Below are 21,696 nucleotides of genomic sequence, written 5' to 3'. Positions count from 1 at the left end.
AGTATCTATTGATTAATTTTGGGGGGTTAATTGATTAATTTAGTATCCAAAATGACAGAAAACCTATTGTTTTCTAACTAAATCAAATTCCCAGAGCCCAATTTTATGTTGTCAAAAGTCTTGGTTTGTCTTAACAAGAGTCTAAAACTCAATGACAGTCATTTACAATTATATAAAACAGACAAAAGCAGCAAATCCTCATATTTGAGAAGCTTGAAGCACCAAATATTTGGATTTTTTTCCCCTTTATAAATTACTTAAAAGTACAAAAACAAACTCAATTATTAAATTTGTTCATCTTTTATCAACTGACTAATCAGACAGTCAAGTAATTGTTTCATCATAAGATGAAATTAAACATGGTTAAACTTTTTTGATAACTAATATTGACCCTAATATATGTGTTCACAGGTTTGTTTAGTTACACTGATCTGATTGTACTCAATTAATGTACCCAAGACTTGAGATTAAATGAAAATATCTTTTGTTTTCTATTTACATTTTGTAAATCATGCTGGTGTGTTTCACATTTTTGGGGGTTTTCTTCCTTTTGTTCCAGGCAGCCATTTGTCTACATTCATTTCTGTACAACATGAAAATCAGCAGAATCTTTAAACTTGTTAGAATCATCTAATCCATCACAGAGAACATTAAACCTGCATTATGTCAAAGTTATATTATTGTTGCTTATTGCAGCACTGGTTTGCTTCACAACAATTATGTAACTTTGACAAAAATGAATGCACACTTGATGTTTATTTTGATAGATTTGACAACTTAAGCAAGAATCTGCCAGCGAAGGAAAAAATATATTTGAACATCTAAAACAACACAGCATGCATTTGGAAATGGTCAGCAAAAATGTAAAGATGATTTATAGCCACCGGAGGTAAAAACACAAAAACATGTATGTATGCTAGAAACTTGCCAAAACACTGATAAGGGCTGTTAAATTGTAATCAACAGCGCCCCTTGCTGGACAAACATGTAAGTACAATAAAAAAGGAGCTGATCTGACTTTTAGCACTTTGGTCATTTAATCACTAATAATCATGTCTCAAAATAGACACAAAACACTTTACATTTTCCATTCATCTGTTTGAAGTCATCCTGATGTCATGCACGGATGCTGCATTTATCAGAGTATAAACAGTTTGGCTTCTTGCACAACAGACGTTTTCAGCACTGTAACAAACCATACACTGTGCTTTCTTATTTACTGGAACCTGATGTGTGAAGATGAATTAATAGATCTCTCGGTGAAAGCAGGTCCAGCGGTATTTAAAAACCTTGTTATATATTAAGATCTTCTTTACACAAGTGTATCAGGTTATGTACAGTCGCGCATATGTAGTGTCCACGTCTGAAGAGCTGCTCAACATTATATTCTGGCCCAGAAGTATTTTGTGGTACAACAGTGGGGTCAGTAATAGTTCAGGTCTGCTGTGCTCAGCTGCTCCCTCCTTTCTTCTTCTCTGCCGCTTCGTCTATCTGCTTCTGTCTCCTCTCCAGGATCTCCATCCTCTTGGCATCGTTGCGTGCTCGCTCCTGGGCCCTGATCTCTGCCACATCCTCAAAGAACCTGTGCCTGCATGGAGGAAAGAGCATCACATCAATGAACAAGGAAGAATTCACAATTAAACGGCACTGACTGCTGTAAGGCATGGCTATGACATTTCAAATTATTTTGTATTTCAAATCAGAAAATGGAAATCTGAAGATTTTACATAATATCAACTCCTGTAATACGACTTTCAAAAATCTATTGACATCAACCATAAATGTAGGGCTGCAACTAACAATTATTTTTGTTGTTGATTAATTTGTTGGTTATTTTCTTCTTCTTATTATTATTATTAGACAGTTTCCCAAACTCCAAGGCAATGTCCTCAAATGTCTTGTTTTTACCTGATCAACAGTCAACAAGCTCAAAGATATTCAGTTTACATCATAGAAGACTAAAGAAACAAGAAAATATTCACACTTGACAAGCAGGAGTCAGAAAATGTTGACATTTTTTCTTAAAAATGACTCAAAATTATTGATCAATTGTGAGAATAGTTGGCAATTAATTTCCTGTCTACCGGTTAATTGAATAATTGACTAATCATTGCAGCTCTAGAAAAATGTAGTTTTTGTATGGAGCCCCTTAACGTCTAACTTTTGGACAGACATACAGAAGTTTATTTTTTGATTAAACTTGGGATTCTGTTACCTAAGTTTGAATGTAATAATAACTGTGTGATTTATAGTCAGTGTCATACTTTTAAATGGCTATTCAACCATTCATTTTACACATGAAGATTAGTTTACTTGTTGTATGAAATCGGTTTTCTGTTTTCTGTTGCTCTGCTGCAGCTTTTTAAACTGAAAAAATAACCCTGATGATGTCATTGCGATGTCATCGTGATGTCATCAGGGTCAACCCGGCATCGCTTTGGGGACAAATTTCTAACAGCAACTCTGTATAGAGAACTGGAGGAAGGGTTCAACAAAAGACACTATCAAGTTGCATTATGAGAATTGGGAATTGTGTAGGATCTAGTACTTTTGGAGCTTAGCCCATGAATAGGAACTTTCAGCCTCTGCAACATTGCAAGATTTCTACCATAAATTATTTTTCAATCTGTCCCCCAACTTTATTTAAGTGCAGTGCCAAAACACTGGAGTACCTCTTTAAATTATTTCTCAGTTATCCCCTAACGTAAATGTTTTTTTGGTGGAAATTAATTTATGCATTCACAAAAAATATTTTGTTTGTTTTGCTGTTGATGTATTCCAATTGGTTTTAATCTATTATCTATAATTTACTTGTACACTATTACTTATTTCTGTATTTTACATAATTTGGAATATTTGTATGCAAAATAAGCACCTTGTATCCAGATACTGAATGATATCTGTACGTCTGTTGATATATTTTAATTTAAAAAAAAAAAAACAACAACTATTAATCATTCCTCCTGTTCATACTGACCATTAGAAGATCCCTTATTATGCACTTACAATGTAAGTGATGGGGGACAAAATCCACAGTCCTCCTTCTGTGCAAAAATATATTTAAAAGTTTATCTGAAGCTAATATGAAGCTTCAGCGTCCAAATGAGTCAAATCAAGTAGATATCTTTCAACGCTACAGTCTTTTTAGTGCCAAAGTTCCTCTTTTAGTTACTATACTTCCACTGCAGCTCAACAGGGAAACACTGTCCGAGGAAACACAAAGAGGGAATTTGATGCTAAAAAGACTGTAAATGTGTCAGATATCCACTTGATATGACTAACTCAGACTGCTGAAGCCTCATATAAACTTCACATCAACTTTTAAATGACTGTTTGGACACTGGATTTTGGCCTCCATCACTTACATTGAAAGCACATTTGAAGGGGATCTTTTAATAGCCAGTGTGAACAGGAGCAATGATTACAGCGAGGAAAATCTCTTTCACTGTTCATATGGACACCTGACTGTTGTTTTAAAACATACTTGAGAAATTGTGAACCTGTCCGTTAATATTTTAATAAATAAACAGTAGATGGCACCAACTGTCAGCATGCAGGAGTATGTGAAGGACAGAGGACCAAGGTGCACTTAAAACAGCCAATTTAACGTTAAATATTCAAGATTTCCAGATGATAATGAAGCGAAGAAACACAGAACATGCGATAAATCACCTGTTAAAGAAAGCAGTCGCTAGTCCAACAATCAGCGTCCCAAACAAGATTGGCTTCGTCAGACGCTTCCCCGCGGACAGGTTGTGTTGCTTCATTATAGCCAAGTTTGTAAAGTGGCTACACGCCGAAATACAAACAGAAAATTAACCTACATGAGATTTTTAGCTGACCTTCCAAGTGACCATTAGCTAACAGAACAGCTTCTACACACCTCCTCTTGACGACACGGAAGTCAGCTTCTGATTCGGCAGTTAAGGAGAAAGTTAAGGGAAACTTAAATTACAGAGCTGAGCGACCGATTCTCCGTTTTTTGTTTTTTTTTTGCAGCTCTTACTGTTGTGAAAGCGTATTAGGCATTTTAGGTGAAGCCTTCGCGTTGAATGAAACCCACTTTCTATTTCTGAAAATGCAAAAAAGGAAGATTTCACATCTAGACCACAGGTACATCTCAAGTCTCTTAATTGCATCTACGTTTCTCTTGCGTCTTTTCCTTACGTTAATTCCTCCCACTGAGGATGCAAGGAGAGACGCAAGGAAACTATGCGAGGAGAGAGGAATCGAGGAAATTTGTTTTTAGAAAGATGAGACGTCCTTTCCTCTGAAGCGTCACGTAATATTGTGATTGTGAATTAATTTTGTAATAACCCAGAATATGATTAGAGTTTCTTTTGAACACTGGAAAATATTTATTAGGCTAAGCGTTTCAAGGAAACTATGTAACTCATATCAAACCCTACACCCAGGAATTTTCAGCCTCATATGTGACTGAATGGAAATTACAATACATCATGTAAAATTGAATGTGTTTAAAATTTGTTTCTTACTGAAAGACAGACTCTCCCTGACTTTAATTTTATCCAAAATAAAAGTTAATGTGGGAAATTACAGATGATGAAAAGAAGAATTTTTCTTATAAATGAAGAAAGTTGTTTATGATTCTTTTGTTGTTCAGACCGTCAATTAAGTCAAGTGATACAATTGAGTTTACTCTGTAATCTGTCTCCACTCAGTGATGTTGTGATGTATCAAATCAGTAAGATTAGCTGCAGGTTAGTCAATCACAATTTCTAACAGCAATATTATAACACTGCAATCTTCTAATAAAAGCAGGCTACTACTGAACAGCTTGTCTGCTACTGGCTGGTCTTTGGTGTCAAGTTATTCTGAGAGATACCAGTTGGTACCAAACACCAGCCAATAGCTCTATTTCAAAACAGACATGTGTAAACATCACTGATTTGAAAGATAATCATTCTCTCAGTTTTTACACACACACACACACACACACATACACACACACACATACACACACATACACACACACACACACACACACTCGTCATGCAATGTCCTGCAAGTGGCAGTAACATTACTGAAACTGAAAGTGTTCAGTCAGTTATTTCAGACTCCATTTTGAGATGATGGAGCAGAGCAGACAGACGTCTAACGCTGGGTGAGTTTTAATAAAACATTCTTATTTCTTATTTTACCATGAAAGTCTCAGTCAGTTACCTCCCTGAGGACTGAAGAGGCGAGATGAGTCAGAATGAACTTCCGTGGATATAACTTCCTCGTGTGTGGTATTCCCCATTTTCTCTGTCTTTGCTGTGACTCTTGTACTGACTTGTCTCTCTTGAATCATGCTTTCTAATCTCACAATCAGTTTTACTGGTTTACTTCTCAGACTGACTGAAGTCCACAAGATGAATGTTTGTGTGGAGGAAGAGGAGGACAGAGCAGAGCCTCCCGTATCCAGCTGTCTGTCTATGAAGAGTGACCAGTCCAAAGGTCTACCTGAAATATTCAGTAATGAACCTGGACCCTCAGACTCAAAGTAAGAGACTGTATCTACTGTAAACTGACCTGGTGGAAGGATGAAGACAAACTGCTCTGTTAAGATATGTCTATTCATTATGCAGAACTATTATAATAGATGTATTGTGTAATTTATGTAACTATTATTATAGATTATTATAGACACTACACATAGTATTTCTGTAGCAACCTCAGAACATCATCCAGGTGTTCTAGTAACTTGTGAAACTGACTGAGAAACAGTGGCTTTTTTATTTGATGAAGCAACCAAATTTGTATCTTGCTTTTCAACTTTTAAACTCTAAAGGTAGGTAAAGGTAACTTCAACTTTTGTGAAAACATGCAACACTGAACACTAATGTCAATTTTATCAAACTAGCACGTGAATGCACCACAGAAACAACTCTTGTACACACAGTCAAGAGTCTTTCTTTAGTTGTACACAGTGTCATTGAAAGGTGACCTTCATAATGTATAGACACTTTTTATTTTCATTTTCAGCATCTTTTAACAGAGAATCAAAACGTATTCCCTTCGTTACCTCCTACAGTTTAGTGGTATTTGATTTCAAAACAAAGATTTAACATCAGTGACGGCTAGTTATTCAGTAATTCATTCTTTATGATACAAAATAAACACACAAAATTTGTTGTCCACCTCATTCATTTCATATATACAGAATCTTCATACAATCATACTGTTGACACTTGTTGACTGTTGAGTCACCTGTGCAGGTACATCTCTGACTACATATGCACAAGGAACCAGAATGAGTTAACATGCAGCATGGCTGTCAATGTCAATTCCTAACACCACTAGTATAACACTGCAATCTGCTGGTGAAAGCAGGATACTACTGAACAGCTTGTTTGCTATTGGCTGCAGCAGACATACGTGCACATCACTGATTTGAAGGATAATCATGCTCTCAGTTTTGGAGCAACAGTTCCCATAATGCTTTAGGAGGATATAAACAGGATGTATAGCATAGCCATGTATTCAACAAGTTAGCTGTGGGCTCCAACTTGAACCCATTTTTTAGCCTTTTGTATTACATCCACGTTTCAGTCAATTATTTCAGACTCCATTTTGAGACAACGGAGCAGACAGACAGATAAAAACTGATATCTGATGCAGGGTGAGTGTTAATAAAACATTCTTATTTTACCATGAAAGTTTCAATCAGTTTCCTCCCTGAGGATTGTAGAGGGGAGAAAAGTCAGAATGAACTTCTGTGGATATAAAGAGAGGAAAGGAAACAGGGAGATACTAACTTGTTTGTGTGTGGTATTTCCCATTTTCTGTTATTGCTGTGACTCTTGAAGAAAGGTTTTTCTTGAATCTTGTTCTCTAATCTCACAGTCAGTGTTACTGGTTTACCCCTCAGACTGACTGAAGTCCACAAGATTCATTTTTGTGTGGAGGAAGAGGAGGACAGAGGCGAGTCTCCAGTATCCAGCTGTCTGTCCATGAAGAGTGACCAGTCCAAAGGTCTACCTGAAATATTCAGTAATGAACCTGGACCCTCAGACACAAAGTAAGAGATTGTATCTACTGTAAACTGACCTGGTGGAAGATGATTCAGTCAGGATGAAGACAAACTGTTCTGCTAAAATATTTATATTCATGATGCAAAACTATTATAATAGATGTATTGTCTAATGTATGTAACTATTATAATAGATCATTATGGACACTACAGATAGTATTTCTGTAGCAACCTGACAACCTCCATGTCAGAATTTATGCTTCAAGATAGGGCTGAATGATATTGAAAAAAATATCTAATTGTGATTATTTTGACTGATGTTGCAGCTGCGATATGATTTGTGATATTAGAGGGAATGCTCATTTTTAAATCATTATTCTTCTTTTAATTGAAAAACATATTAAAATGATTATGGTGTGATTTTTGCAGGGATCTGTACCAAACAAAGATGTTTTCTTAAGCCTGTAGAATATGATGTGTAGGCCAGAACATCCCTGCAGCATGGTAATATTTCATCTAAAGTGGTATTTTGACACATTGCTCTTTTGACAAATATTTTGCCTTCTGTAATTTAAAAATTGCAGTAGAGCATATTGTGATTTTGATAAATATCTTGTTTTATGATCAGCCCTACATCAACAAAATATTCATACATCTTTGTCCTAACGTTGAAGTCGCTTTCCTCACTTTGATTATGTGTGTTTGAGTTTTCTCTTCAACTGTTTATGTAAAATATGGTGAAAAAATTAAGCTCAAAGGTCCACTTACAAATTATTTGGAGCTTGCAGTTGAAAGTTCTGCATTATTAGTAAGTGGACCTAACAAATACATGTAACACACTTTTACATGCAGTGTGTCTTCAACTGCTGGTCTAACAATATTTTTAGAACACTTCTTATCTCAGTTCAAACCTAAGTAACCCAAGCTAAGCTGCCCAAAGGGACTGTAAACAGTAAAGGACATAATCAGCTCTCTTTAATGGAAGGTTTTTTCAGTAAAGCAGCTGCAGGAAGTGTTGAGTTTGTATTAATGGAAACTACAGGCAGATCACTAAATGTTTAGTAAGACAACCAGATAAGAAGCACAGTTAAGGCTTGTTTTCAGCAGAGAGACAAATGAATCTCTTTATGTCAGTTTACAATACTTAAATGTGTGTTTATGAAAGCAGGAGAGTTTAAATAAAATGAATAACCATTTTCAGAAATGGAGCTACATTTTTACTGTTCTCTGTGACTGTCTTACCTTCTAGACAGTGTCGGCCAAATCTTAATATTTTTCAACAACAATCAACAAACAATTTCAGTGATTAAAAAAATGATGTTTTTACAGAGAGAGGAGTTGTGTTTCTGTGGAGGAGCAGCTGTCCTGCTGTTCTTTGTGTAAGGACGTCCTGAAGGATCCAGTCTCTACAAGCTGGGTACACTGGTTCTTCAGAAAGTTCATCACCTTATACTGGGACCAGCCTGCTTCATTAGGAGACTCCTCCTGTCCCCAGTGTGGAGAAAGATCCAAAACAAGACCTGGTCTGCAGACAGACAGTCAGACCAGCATTGTACAAAGTAAGACTGATTGTTACTGTGTTGGTAATAATGGATAATTATCAGATTGTCTTTGTTTAGTCTCCATTTTTTCTCTTTTTCTAGTGAATATTGCTCTCTTGGAGGAACATAAGATCAGTCTGAGGAGGAGATGCGAACGTGTGACTGAAGGAACTGATGAAGCAGGAAGTGAGACCCTCCTCAACAGTATCTACACCGAGCTCTACATCACAGAGGGACAGAGTGAGGAGGTTAATACCCAACATGAGGTGAGGCAACTTGAAAGAGTTTCCAAGATGAAGATCCTCCATGACACTCCAATCAAGTGTCATGACATCTTTAAATCCTTACCTGACCAACAGAGACACATCAGAGTCGTTCTGACAAATGGTGTTGCTGGCATTGGTAAAACCTTCTCAGTTCAGAAGTTCACTCTGGATTGGGCAGAGGGCTTGGAAAACCAAGATATCAGTCTGGTGATTCTGCTTTCTTTCAGGGAGCTGAACTTGATCAAAGATAAGAAGTACAGTCTCCTCATGTTGATCCATGTTTTCCATCCAACATTACAGAAGGTCACAGCAGAGGAGCTCGCTGACTGTAAGGTTTTGTTCATCTTTGACGGTCTGGATGAAAGCAGACTATCATTGGATTTCATGAACAGCAAGGTTGTGTCTGATGTCACACAGAAGTCACCAGTGAACATACTGTTGACAAACCTCATCAAGGGTGATCTGCTTCCCTTGGCTCTCATCTGGATAACTTCCCGCCCTGCAGCAGCCAATCAGATCCCTCCGTCATGTGTTGATAGAGTAACAGAAGTACGAGGCTTCACTGATGCCCAGAAGGAGGAGTACTTCAGGAGGAGATTCAGTGATGAAGAGCTGTCCAGCAGAATCATCTCACACATCAAGACATCCAGGAGCCTCCACATCATGTGTCACATCGCTGTCTTCTGCTGGATCACTGCTACAGTTCTGGAGCACATGTTGACTACAGACCAGAGAGGAGAGCTGCCCAAGACCCTGACTGACATGTACTCACACTTCCTGCTGGTTCAGACAAAGAGGAAGACGCACAAGTATGATGAGGAACATGAGACGAGTCCACAGGAGCTGATGGAGGCTAACAGGGAAATTCTTCTGAAGCTGGGAAGGCTGGCATTCGAACAACTGGAGAAAGGAAACATCATGTTCTACCAAGAAGACCTGGAGCAGTGTGGTCTTGATGTCACAGAGGGCTCAGTGTACTCAGGATTTTGTACAGAGATCTTCAAAAGAGAGAGTGTGATCTTCCAGAAAACAGTATACTGCTTTGTTCATCTGAGCATCCAGGAGTTTCTGGCTGCAGTCTACATGTACTACTGTTATACCAACAGCAACACTGAGGTACTGGAAGACTTCCTGAGAGAAGATGACAAACACAGGGAATCAAAACCAGAGTCTTTACTTGAGAAGATTTCTAAGTATTTCAGAAACAGTTATCGGCGTGAGCGATCTCTGGATGTCTTTCTGATGGAAGCCATGAAGAAATCTCTCAGAAGTGAAAATGGCCACCTGGACCTGTTTATTCGCTTCCTTCATGGCCTCTCTCTAGAGTCCAACCAGGGTCTCTTAAGACGCCTACTGGGTCAGACAGAGAACAATCCAGAAATCATCCAGAGAGCCATCAACAACCTGAAGGAGATGAACACTCATAATATATCTCCTGACAGAAGCATCAATATCTTCCACTGTCTGATGGAGATGAATGACCGCTCAGTACATCAGGAGATCCAAGAGTTCCTGAAGTCAGAGAACAGATCAGAGAAGGAGCTCTCTGAGATCCACTGCTCAGCTCTGGCCTACATGCTGCAGATGTCAGAGGTTCTGGATGAGTTGGACCTGAAGAAGTACAACACATCAGAGGAGGGACGACTGAGACTGATTCCAGCTATGAGGAACTGCAGAAAGGCTGTGTAAGTCCACATATGATTATCAACATTATAAATCAATCACTGAAGAACACAAACATCTCTCATGTCCAGGTGCTCAGTCCAAAAAGTTTTAGCTTCTTCCTGTTGCCTCTGTACCCAACTCTGAAGAGCGTATTTGGGATTGAAACGGTGTACTCTTTTATCTTGTAACAAAGATAAACATCTTTAATTAAGGGAGCATTTTACAGTCTTGAGAGTCATTGGGAAACAAAGGATCAACATTATAAAGCCAATATTACATCAAGGATATCAATATTACTGGAAAGTGTAATGTAAATGTATAGTGCATACTGTAAAGTGTGTATCACTTTACATTAGAGATGCACCAATAGAACCAATAAGAACAACCAATAATTATTTGTTTGCTGTGGCTGATACCAATACGATAAACAATTTTATCAATCCTTAAACAATGTAGGTTATTGTGGTCTGTAATTTACACTAGCCTTGTGCAACCAGGTAGCAGAGGAGAGAAAGGCAAGAGAGGCAAGATTGTACAGACTACTATAATCTACTCTGAAATCCTGTCTGCTTTGTTACTCTCAGTCCACTCCAATACCAACAGAAGCCTTAAAAAACCTTTTAAAAAAATCCCTGTTCACAACTGGGTTTAGAATGATGTCACTACTCCACAGTCACTGTAAAAAGGCTCTGCAATAACAATAATTACTTTTTCTAATTTCTTGGCCAATAAAATATCAGCCACTGACATCATACATCCCTGCTTTACATGCATGCACACTATAAAACTTACAAACTATTAAAGTGTGTTCAGCTTGTGTTACAGCTGCTTGTTGCCAAAACTGTACACCAGTTATTCTTGCAACAATTGTCCTTCAGTTGTAACAAAAACTTTGAGAGCAAGAAAAACTTTGTAGTTGGCGTGTTTACACTTATGAACACAGTTATTCTGTTTAGTTGTAAAGAATGTTAAATTTTACAATGTATCCTTCAACTTCTAGTTTTAATACAAACCCAGCAAAAGAACTTCAGGACTTTAGGATTTGTGTTGAAAAACTTTTAAAACTCAGCATTTTATCACAACAGACAGCATTTTACAGTGCAATATATGGAGCTACTGACTTTCACAACTCACTAAAATGTTTAATGTCCAAAATGCCTGAACAGTTGGTTTCACTTTGAATTTAGTCTACAATGGAAAGAGTCTGATATTTGTAAGAAAACTGTTGAAATTATTGGACAATTTAATGTTTTTTAATTTTTAGTATGGGTGTAAACTCGAATTTGTGAACCAAATGGGAAAAAGTTCAAGACTTTCATTGCATTTTCAGGAATAATGTATTTTATATTAAACATTGAGAACACACTATTTTGTAGGAACTTACACATACAGTCTCTCTCTCACACAAACTTTAAAAGTCATACAGGAGTACAGACAAAGACAGTACATCATATTTCCAAATTCAGTTTGTATCTTCAGTTGTGTCTGAGCTGCCACCAACAACAGGTGACACTTCAACATGTGCATGATGCTTCCTATCAGGAGATGATGTCACTTTGTGTAGCTGCACCACCAGTTAAAAGGGAAGTCATGTGAAAGTCTGGTGTTTGGCACTGATCACAATCAGTCAGCAGTGATGATGAGAGTAAATCTGTGATTAGAAATAAGTGTCTCAGTAGGAGGAAAAATATTTATATTTCTGTATTTACTCAAATTCTATAGCGTGTTAAATGAAATTATATGTAATAGTTCCCATTTACATGGAGAAGATACAAGTAATGCACAAGCTTTTTAATCCAACATGTCCAATTTTGATCCGTATTACAGACTTGATCGAGGTCAGCAGCATTTTATCGATCTGTGTTGACATGAATAGGTGTCTTAATGTTGTGGTGACATTTGTATGATGTCTGTAGAAGGCTGACATCATGATCCACAATAACACAATGACAAAGTCAGTCTGCTCATTTTAGGGAAAAGCTCATTGATTAAGACATAATAATGTTGAACTATACATTTAAAACCTGAGCGGAGCTTAAGGATTATAATGGATTTTTTCTACACAATTTCTTATTTGTTCAGGTTGAGAGGCTGCAGTTTGTCACAGTTCAGCTGTGCTTCTCTGGTCTCAACTCTGAAGTCCAACCCTTCCCATCTGAGAGAGCTGGATCTGAGTGAAAACAAGCTGTGGGATTCAGGAGTGAAGCTTCTGTGTGATTTTCTGGAGGATCCACACTGTAAACTGGAGACTCTGAGGTCAGACACCTTTTTTTTTTTTTACTTTTTCGCTGCGATTAATATTATGTGAAAGTTGTGATGACACTAAACTGCAGACACAGGGATGATTTTTATGAGGTAAAATCCCCTTGAGATGTAGACATTTAAATGCTGTTTTCAAATAGTTAAATACCATTTACTTATTTAATTTTAAATCATAGTTAACACTTGAAAAACACAATTTCAAACATTCATATCTTTGTTTTAATCAATTACGATAAAATTAAAACATCTGTGACCACATAGACTTTATACTGATCCACACTGAGCATCTTTTTGGTCTTCATATTTAATGTAACATTAAAAAAGCTCTATTGGGTAATTCACTGTTAAGTCACTGTGTCTTTATTGATGTAGCAGAAAGTTGTCATTAATATTAATGAGAGCTCTTTTTCACTGTTTGTATTTGATAGTTATTAACCTAGTTTGGGGTTTCCATTTTCTAAACTTCTACATTCTAAACCTTCTTCAGTTCTGAAGAGATTATGAAACATTGAATGATTTCAAGCAGGAACTTTGTCTTCTAAAATGACATCATTTATTCTTTATTCAGATTGAGTTGGTGCTGGTTGTCAAGGATCAGCTGTGCATCGCTGGCTTCAGCTCTGAAGTCCAACCCCTCCCATCTGAGAGAGCTGGATCTATGGGGAAACAACCTATGGAGTTCAGATGTGAGGCTGCTGTCTGATCTTAAGGAGAGTCCAGCATGTAGACTGGAGACTCTGAGGTCTGTAGAGAGTTGGAGTCAGTCTGTGCTGATTTCAGTAGTCTTGTATTAAACACAGTTAGTATCAAAGCAAAGATCCAGTATTTCCTGCTTAACCTCCAACCCTCTCAGCTGCTGCATTCTTCAGCGAAGCTGGGAGAGGAGAATGTTAAACAGGCTTCAGGATTGGACAGAACTACAGAGAGAGAGAGAGAACAGTCAGCCAATCAGATGATGTGAAGATGACTGTTGTTGTTGTGTTCATGTCTGCAGGAAATAGAGCTGGATTACAGCTGAAAACCTTACAAGATGTATAGAGACAGTGGTCCTCATTCATCACACTGTTGTAGCATTAAATCCAATCTGAAAGTGTTTGTGTTCTCATTTTAACACTAAAAAACTAATCAGTTTATCTTTTTTCAGAGCTCTAAGATCAGTCTGACAGAAGCCTGCAAATCAGTGAACCATCATTACATTTAATAACCATGTGGACTTTATACAGACAAGAACCTCTGCTGAAGTCCAGGAGTCATATCTTTATGTGTTCATCACTTATTTTGTTTCCTCCAAATATTTTCAGTGACAGCCTCCATGTTTGTCAGATAATATTTCCAAAGCAGAGAAGATCTTCAACAACACACAGAGACTCTGACTTTAACTTTAACAGCAGGTCACATGTAACATCAGTAAATGCATCACTAAAGTGTTTCTGCAGTAATGATGTGTTCATGACTCTCTGCAGTTAATTTCCTATGTACTTCAGTGAAATCTGCAGAGTAAACAGACTAGATACCAAAAGGCTCTGCAGGTCTGTGAGCTTAGAGCTCAGTGTGTTCACTCCAACATGTTAACATAAGAGCTGAAAGGAAGCTGGCTCCACTGCACAGCTGTTCCACTTCTGGTCTGAACAGAACTGAAGGCTTTGCTGGCTTTATACTGGATGTGATGTGTCACTGACTGACAGCTGATGAGTCTCACTGAACAATGATTTATGACCTCTACAACCTCCTGTTGTATCTTCTTCTCTCATCAGATGGTGATGATCTCTGTAACAATGTGCATGAACATCCAGGAGCATGTGTTGTGAGAGGATTAGCTGTATCCCGATGATCCAGAGAGGTTTAAGCAGCAGCAGCAGCAGCAGCTTGTGTGTAGAGAGGCTCTGACTGGGTCGTGTTACTGGGGGGTAGAGTGGAGAGGAAAGCTTCATCCAGCAGTGACTGACAGAGGAATCAGAAGAAGTAGAGATGACTCTCAGTACTGCAGTCTGAACTGATCTGAGAACAGCTTCACTATCAGACACAAAGTCAAGTCCACCATCTGAGTCTGGCTTTTGGACCATCTAAATCATCTTCAGCAGGGGCTTGTTTAGAAAGACTTTTTCAAGAAGAACCTCACAAAGTCATATCTTTGTATTTAAATTTTAATCCTCTTTAAAACTGAAATTTCCTTCCTTTTTGCTTTCCAACATTGCAGGCTGAACTCCTGTAAAGATTACAGGCACTGCAGTATTTTGTGTTGTAGCTCCACCATGTGTAGTGATGCAGTGTTGCAGCTACTTTCCAGATAATATTTCTTACCACTTTATATCTTTCAGCAAAGAATGCAGCAGTCAGCCTGCAGGTAAAGTGTCATTAATATTAGTGCTCAGTTTCAGTTCACCTTTGTTGTTTGTTGATGAATTCTGTAATTGATTGTATTAGTGCTATTATTAACACACACCTCCCGGTATCCACAGTCTGTCTCACCTGTTTCCAAGTTGTCAGATATAAAGATAGATATAATTCAGCCCTGGTGGTGGTAAATGAAACTTATTTGTTCTCCTGTTCTCTCTGGATTTTCAGTGTATTTCTTTTGACTATTCAGGTGTTTTGAATATACACCAGATGCTTGATGTACCCAGGACTAAACTTTCTCTCCACAGCTTGTTCAATTTCAGCTCTTGGTGTAAGTATTTACATTATTACAGTAAGTGCATTAATGAGTCTGCTGCCTTTGAGTTTGTCATCTTGTATTGTTGCAGAAGAGATTACAGCCCCTGAACATGTTCCTGTTCATATCGACTGTCAGTGTTTCAACCAGCATCTTTGTTTCATCATTGCATAAGTTGTTTCAGGTGCTCTCCCTGCCTTGGGCTTACATGCAAGCACATGGAGGGGCAGAGAGCTCCCAGAAAGAGCCATACTATCAAATATAACTACTGCAAATGGCAATAAGTTTTCTTTTCAACTAAGTAGTCTTGACTGAAATCTAAAACTGTGTTATAAAGAATCTGTAGTCTCTCTGGGATAATCTAGTCCAGATTTGACCAGTCTAAGTATAGTGGTTTTTGATCTGGACCTGGTCAATGTGGTCTAGATGTGAAAAAAAAAACAGTGAGATCGCCCTTTTTTGCGTTTCACAAGTAGAATAAAGGTTTCAGAAATCTGAAAGTGGGTTTCAGACAGCGTTTAAGCTTTACCTAAAATATCTAACATGCTTTCACAACAGTAAGAGGTGCAAAAAATGGAGAATCGGTCGCTGAGCTCAGATCTGTACTAAATTAAGTTTCCCTTAACGTTTCCCTTAACTTCCAATGTGAAGCTAACTTCAGTGTCGTTCCTTCCTGTCATGCAGTTACTCACGTATCATTCACTTCCGTTTACCAGTTTTATGAAACCAGATAACCACCTAGGTTAACACATACTGTAGATATAGCACTGTTTTGAATGTGTAAACTCGATTAAAATTTAATCTGATATTAAAGGCCGTATTATAACGGTGTTTGTTTTGTTTTGTTTTTGTTTTTTTTGTTTTTTTGTTTTTTGTTTTTTAAAGCGGAACACATGTCTTTTCGGAAGCCGTAGTTCTGTCGGACTCATTAAAGGGACGAACCTAAATATGAGCTAGCTTGAGATGAACGTGTGTTTATGTTTGTTGAAGCAGGTGTTTTCCTGCTGGAAAAGGGTGAAATGAACAGCTTTAATTCCTGGTAAAGATGTGGAGGAAAGGCTCGTCTGACCGGTTTGAATATTTACAAACTCTGGTCACTGAGTTTCAGGACACAGACAGTGAAGGTGGGTTCAGTAAAGTTTTATTTGACATAATTCAGTTTCCTAAATGCAGATCTCAAGAACCATAGAGAGTTCTGGGATGTATCCAACGATTATTTTCATTGTCCTTTGATCTTGATTATTTTCTCGATGATCTGATCAGTCTTTTGGTCTGTAAAATGTCAGAAAATGGTGAAAAACGTTGATCACTGTTTCCCTAAGCCAAAGATGCAACCTAAGATGTTTTGTTCCATCCAACAGTCACAACCCAGAGATATGAAATTCAATTAGAGCTGCAACAGTTATGATCAATCAGTCGACAACTATTAAATTAACCGCCAACTATTTTGATAATCAATTGTTTAGAGTCATTTTTTAAGAAAAATAGTCCAAATTCTCTGATTCTAGCTTCCTAAATGTGAATATTTTGTGGTTTCTTCAGTCCTCTATGACAGTAAACTGAATATCTTTGAGTTGAGGACAAAACAACAGTCTAAAACGTCATTTTTAGGCTCTGGAAAACTGATCAATATATTTCACCATTTTCTGGACCAAACAACTAATCGATTAATTGAGAAAATAATTGACTGATTAATCGATAATGGAAATAATCGTTAGCTGCAGCCCTAAATTTAATATCTTAGAAAACTAAAGAAACTAGTAAATATTTATATTTATGAAGCTGGAAACAGAGTTTTAGCATTTTTTCTTTACAAAATGACCCAAAACAATTAATCCATCATTAAAATAGTTACGATTCATTTTCTGTTGATCGATTAATTGACAAATTGTTGCAGCTTTTAACAGAGTATTATTTAACAAATAGCTAGTTTAATCATTTAAAGGCTCAGTCCATAATGTAAACAAAACAGTTGCCTCCTATCACTCAAAACACAGCATTAGAAACTGCTGTCTAAAAAGTTTTTAAATACACAGACTAACACTTGAGATTTTTCAACTATTATGAAAGATCCACTCCAGACATGTTTTAAGACAAGTAAAATCAATTTTATTTATATAGCCCCAAATCACACCAGAAGTTATCACAGGGCAATTTTCACAGAGAGCAGGTCTAGACTGTACTCTTTAATTTACAGAGATCCAACATTCCCCCATGAGCAGCACCTGGTGACAGCGGCAAGGAAAAACTCCCCTTTAACAGGAAGAAACCTTGAGCAGAACCGAGCTCTAAGGGGAGAGGGGAGAGAGAGACACAGAGAAGCACAACTACAATAATAACAAAAACAATAACAACAATAGCAGAAATATGACTAATAATAATAGCAGCAATGGTGGGCGTCAAGCTGGACAGCAGTCAGTTGGAAAGCACAAAACTACGGGGGAAGATGCTAAAAGAGACATAAAAATGGCAGCTTGGAATAATAGTTTGTGTGTGATATGGTTTTTCCACAAAAAGTTAAATTACCTCTTTAAAATCAAATCCTTAAAATAACATTTACTCCTTCTCCCTTATTGAAAAAATCCTGAATCTATGAATAATCAAACATTGTTCATTTCAAAAGTGTAACACAAGAATTTTTTTCTGTTGTTGTTGTTTGCTCGAGGGCATCTAAAAATATTTGTTTTCGTCCTTTATTTCACAGTTTCAATGAACATTTGAATGCATAAAGAAAAACAATCAAAACGTCAATACAAAAAACTAGAGAAAAATAAATTAAGTACAATTATTTAAGCAATAATACAGACAAAAAGAATAGTTTAGAAACTCAAGTCCAGTCTTATGTGTATATACCCGTAATTTATGTTGTCCAAAATGACTGATTTCATCTTAAGAAATTTCAGTTGTATTTTCCCTCTAGAACAGGATGTATAACAGTGACTTAGTTTGTTCATACAGAGCGTTTCATTTGCCTGTAGTTTCACTGGAAAAAATGTAAAGAACAGTGTCCTCAACATGACAAAGTATGGGGCCTACATCGTCCAATACTTACTTAATTAATATAATAAATCAGTGTATCTATTTTGTGACGGGAACCCTGAATTAAGGGAGAACGTTTGCATTGTTATCTCAACTAAACATAAAGCTTCAGTTTGTTTCCACACATTTTTACAGTATTAAATATAAAGGAGGATGCAGTGTAAATACCCATATCAATAATATATCAAATATCAATTCCAATATTTAAGGGTTAAAATGTTATGTCTTATTAACTTCATTTTTTTAACTAGTTAATAAAGGATCCCTTAAATTAGGTTATTAAAGAATTGTAACAAAGATATTTTCTGAGTGGAGCATCTTACAGTTAAAAAATAAAACCTGTTAGTGCTCTCTAGTGGTGTGTTTTTCTTCAAGTTGCCTATCATAACACAATATCTTTTCATTACATCAGAGGCAAAGGAGCAAGTACTGGCTAACCTGGCCAATTTTGCGTACGACCCGAAGAACATGGAGTATCTGAGGGAGCTGCAGGTGACCGACCTCTTCTTGGACATGCTCACTGAGGAGAATGAGAACTTTGTGGAGTTTGGGATGGGTGAGAACCATATAATGACACATTTTCCTTAAAATACTCTACACTATCCCTCTCCTACTGTTTTTACATAAGCAAAACAATCAGTGTTCATTACTTCAGTGAGGTCTCTTGTGTCCTGTTCTCAGGGGGGCTATGTAACCTCAGCATGGACCCTGAATGCAGAGACATCATCCTGCAGAGTGGTGGGATCGCCTTGGTTACAAATTGTTTGTCAAGCCAGAGGGAGGAGACCATCCTGTCAGCCATCACTACCCTCATGAACCTCACAACGTCGTCATCACGCTCTGAGATCACTGATCCGGCCATACTGCAGTGCATGCTGCGCTTCTCCCTGTCAGAGAGCCCCCGCCTGCGCAACCTGGCCGCTGTGTTTCTGCAGGACTGCTGCAGCGAACAGCAGGTGGCCCGAGTGGAGCAGCAGATGCAGGGACAGCAGCAGACGGCAGTCGGCATCCCACTGCCCAAAGACTAAGACGTTACAGCTGCTGTAAGGTTTTTATGGGGTTGTTTTTTTTTACAATGGATAGGGGGAAAGTCTGCTCTCTATGAGAGTATAATAGCTTACGTGGTATGGTCAAAAGTGCACACCGCAAAATACCAACAAATTCAGTTCATTACAAAACCATGGACTTCAATCTGCTGCTATAACAGTCTCCACTCTTCTGGTTTTTAGACTTTTCACCAGACTTTGGAGCCTGGCTGCAGGGATTTTGTTCCAATTCAGCCGCAAGAGCTTTAGTGAAGTCCAACACCGACGTTGGGTTAAAAGGTCTGGCTCGTTGATGTCGGGTGGGGTTGAGGTCAAGGCTCTGTGCAGGCCAGTCAAGTTCTTCCACACCAAACTGGGAAAACCATTTTTTTTGGACCTGGCTTTGTGCACAGAGGCACTGTTTGTCATGTTGAAGCTGAAAAAGATCTTCAAACTGTTGCTGCAAAGTTGGAAAAACACTGTTAGCTTTAAGATATCTCTTAGTTGCCCACATACATTGACCATGAAGTGTATCGTTTAAGATTTAGAACTTTTAATGTTCTTATTAGTGTTTGGGACTTCAAAACACAAAAACAAGATCCCTGTCATGTTACAACACATGTAAAAGACTGAAACAAGTGTAAAAAGCAGAACAGGACAGTGATGGCTATGACAAAAATCTGATCACAACCTGTCAGCATCCTGTCATTTTAAGAGCATCATATTTTGTTTTCTTTGTTGACATCTTGAGTTGTTTTGTGCATCTTTTATTCCCTTGAAAATAGATTTAGCTTGTCAATATGTTCCAATGCTTTTCCACAGTTGTACATGTCAGAGAAGATGCTTGAGTTGGAAGTGTTGTGCTCTTTCTTACCACACGAGGGAGACTAGACAGTTTTTCTTGAAGTATCAGCTTTTGGCAACACAGACTATAAGTTAATTAGTTAATAGAGTTGATTACTATAGGCACAAAAACAGCAGGAAGACAATTTAGTGTATAGAGAGAATTGGCCACATCTCTCGACTAAGTCATGCTTGTAAAAACAGGCTCACCATCTATTTTCACCCCAAAAATGTACATTCCTTTGGGTTTGAAGTGATTTCCTCAGACCTGGAGTAGGTTAAAGCTAACTGGTTGCCTCTTGCACTTGGCGCTCGACATAAGAATACCATGTCCTGAGACATTCGATCCAAACCCAAAATATGTCAAATAAAAAATGTAAAATAAACCTTGAGGTTCTTTCTTAAGAGCCAGGAGTGCTGTTTGTTTTCTTCTGGGCTCCTAAGAGCTATTTCTGGGCTGAGTCCTTCAGGTCTAGACAGAAGACGACATTCGATCCTTCAGCCCAGCGTCAGGTAGGCTGCACATGTACTCGGGTCAGACTCGAGAGGAAATTCTTCACAGCTTTGGGTGTGTGTCTGTGATACTCGGTCCTGTTAAACACCACAAAGACATTCCAAAGGCTTAAGAGGCGTACACCTGCCACTGAGATCAATAAAAATACCTCAATTCTTCCCGTAAAAAGAGAAACACCCATGCCTGGTTTTAATAATGTGGTATAAAGTTTATTTCAAGTTGATGTATAAAAAGATTTTTATAATTCTGCTAGATAAAAAAGAACAATAGAGAATGTGATTCAACAATTACAAAAAGTTCTGCACTGATTTTTAATAAGCTGTATGTTGCAGCCTAAAATAATCCTGTCAGTTCTCATCCAACTAATTTGGCGCTGATCATGTAATTGCGATTTAATGAGGTGGGTGTGTTGGGAATCCTCCCAGCATGCACTGGGGCAATAAATTCATTGACATAAGTATGATTTTTATGTGCGATCCTTTATTGTTACTGCTGTTATTTTATTCTACATTGTGCTCCGCAATGTTTCTACTCTTTCGACACTTTCATCACACACTATTAAACCTTTTAAAAACACCTTTAACTGCATAAACAACTTTCAGCAAAGTGAGTTCTGCAGTTAATCATTTAATAAGTTTTGTTGTTCAAATGTCAAAGTAAACGTTATGTTCTGGCTCAGTTGATCCTTTAACAGTCAGAATATCCAAAACTAAATTCCTATTTAGTGCACAAAGCTTTATTTAGTTGTATATTGTATCATGTATGAGTAACTCTTCATTATAAAAATTGATAAATTGATAGTTATACCGATAAATGATGAAAAAAATATCAATAACCTGGATATTCTCATCTAAAATCATATCAACATTCTTTCACTATAGATCTGAAGAGGTGAGACATTTTTATCTGAAA

General features: G+C 37.5%; 2 protein-coding genes and 1 long non-coding RNA gene across 5 annotated transcripts; all 3 read left to right on the top strand.

The window, feature by feature from the left end:
* Positions 1-7,679: 7,679 nt before the first annotated feature.
* Positions 7,680-10,472, top strand: LOC122970998 (NLR family CARD domain-containing protein 3-like). The gene is made up of 2 exons (XM_044337421.1): positions 7,680-8,535; positions 8,620-10,472. Coding segments are annotated over exons 1-2 (1,854 nt in total). The 5' UTR covers positions 7,680-8,534.
* A 2,192-nt stretch (positions 10,473-12,664) lies between these two features.
* Positions 12,665-16,139, top strand: LOC122971004. Of its 2 annotated transcripts, XR_006399380.1 has the most exons (4): positions 12,665-12,704; positions 13,279-13,452; positions 14,465-15,054; positions 15,298-16,139. It is a non-coding gene; the product is annotated as an uncharacterized LOC122971004 (long non-coding RNA). The 2 variants fall into 2 exon arrangements; XR_006399379.1 differs by having other exon boundaries at positions 14,465-16,139.
* Positions 16,140-16,277: 138 nt separating this feature from the next.
* Positions 16,278-20,675, top strand: armc7 (armadillo repeat containing 7). 2 transcript variants are annotated; one of them, XM_044337428.1, is made up of 4 exons: positions 16,278-16,487; positions 18,815-18,958; positions 19,084-19,445; positions 19,632-20,675. In XM_044337428.1, exons 1-3 carry the CDS (start codon positions 16,409-16,411, stop codon positions 19,428-19,430), a joined length of 570 nt encoding a protein of 189 aa, XP_044193363.1. In that variant the 5' UTR covers positions 16,278-16,408; the 3' UTR covers positions 19,431-19,445; positions 19,632-20,675. The 2 variants fall into 2 exon arrangements, with proteins under 2 accessions (XP_044193363.1, XP_044193361.1); XM_044337426.1 differs by having other exon boundaries at positions 19,084-20,675.
* Positions 20,676-21,696: the final 1,021 nt, after the last annotated feature.

This window comes from Thunnus albacares, chromosome 20, assembly GCF_914725855.1.
Source record: "Thunnus albacares chromosome 20, fThuAlb1.1, whole genome shotgun sequence".
In the NCBI taxonomy this organism is placed as follows: Eukaryota; Metazoa; Chordata; class Actinopteri; order Scombriformes; family Scombridae; genus Thunnus; species Thunnus albacares.
Note: the sequence above shows the minus strand (reverse complement) of the source record. Positions and strands in the feature narration are given on the sequence as shown.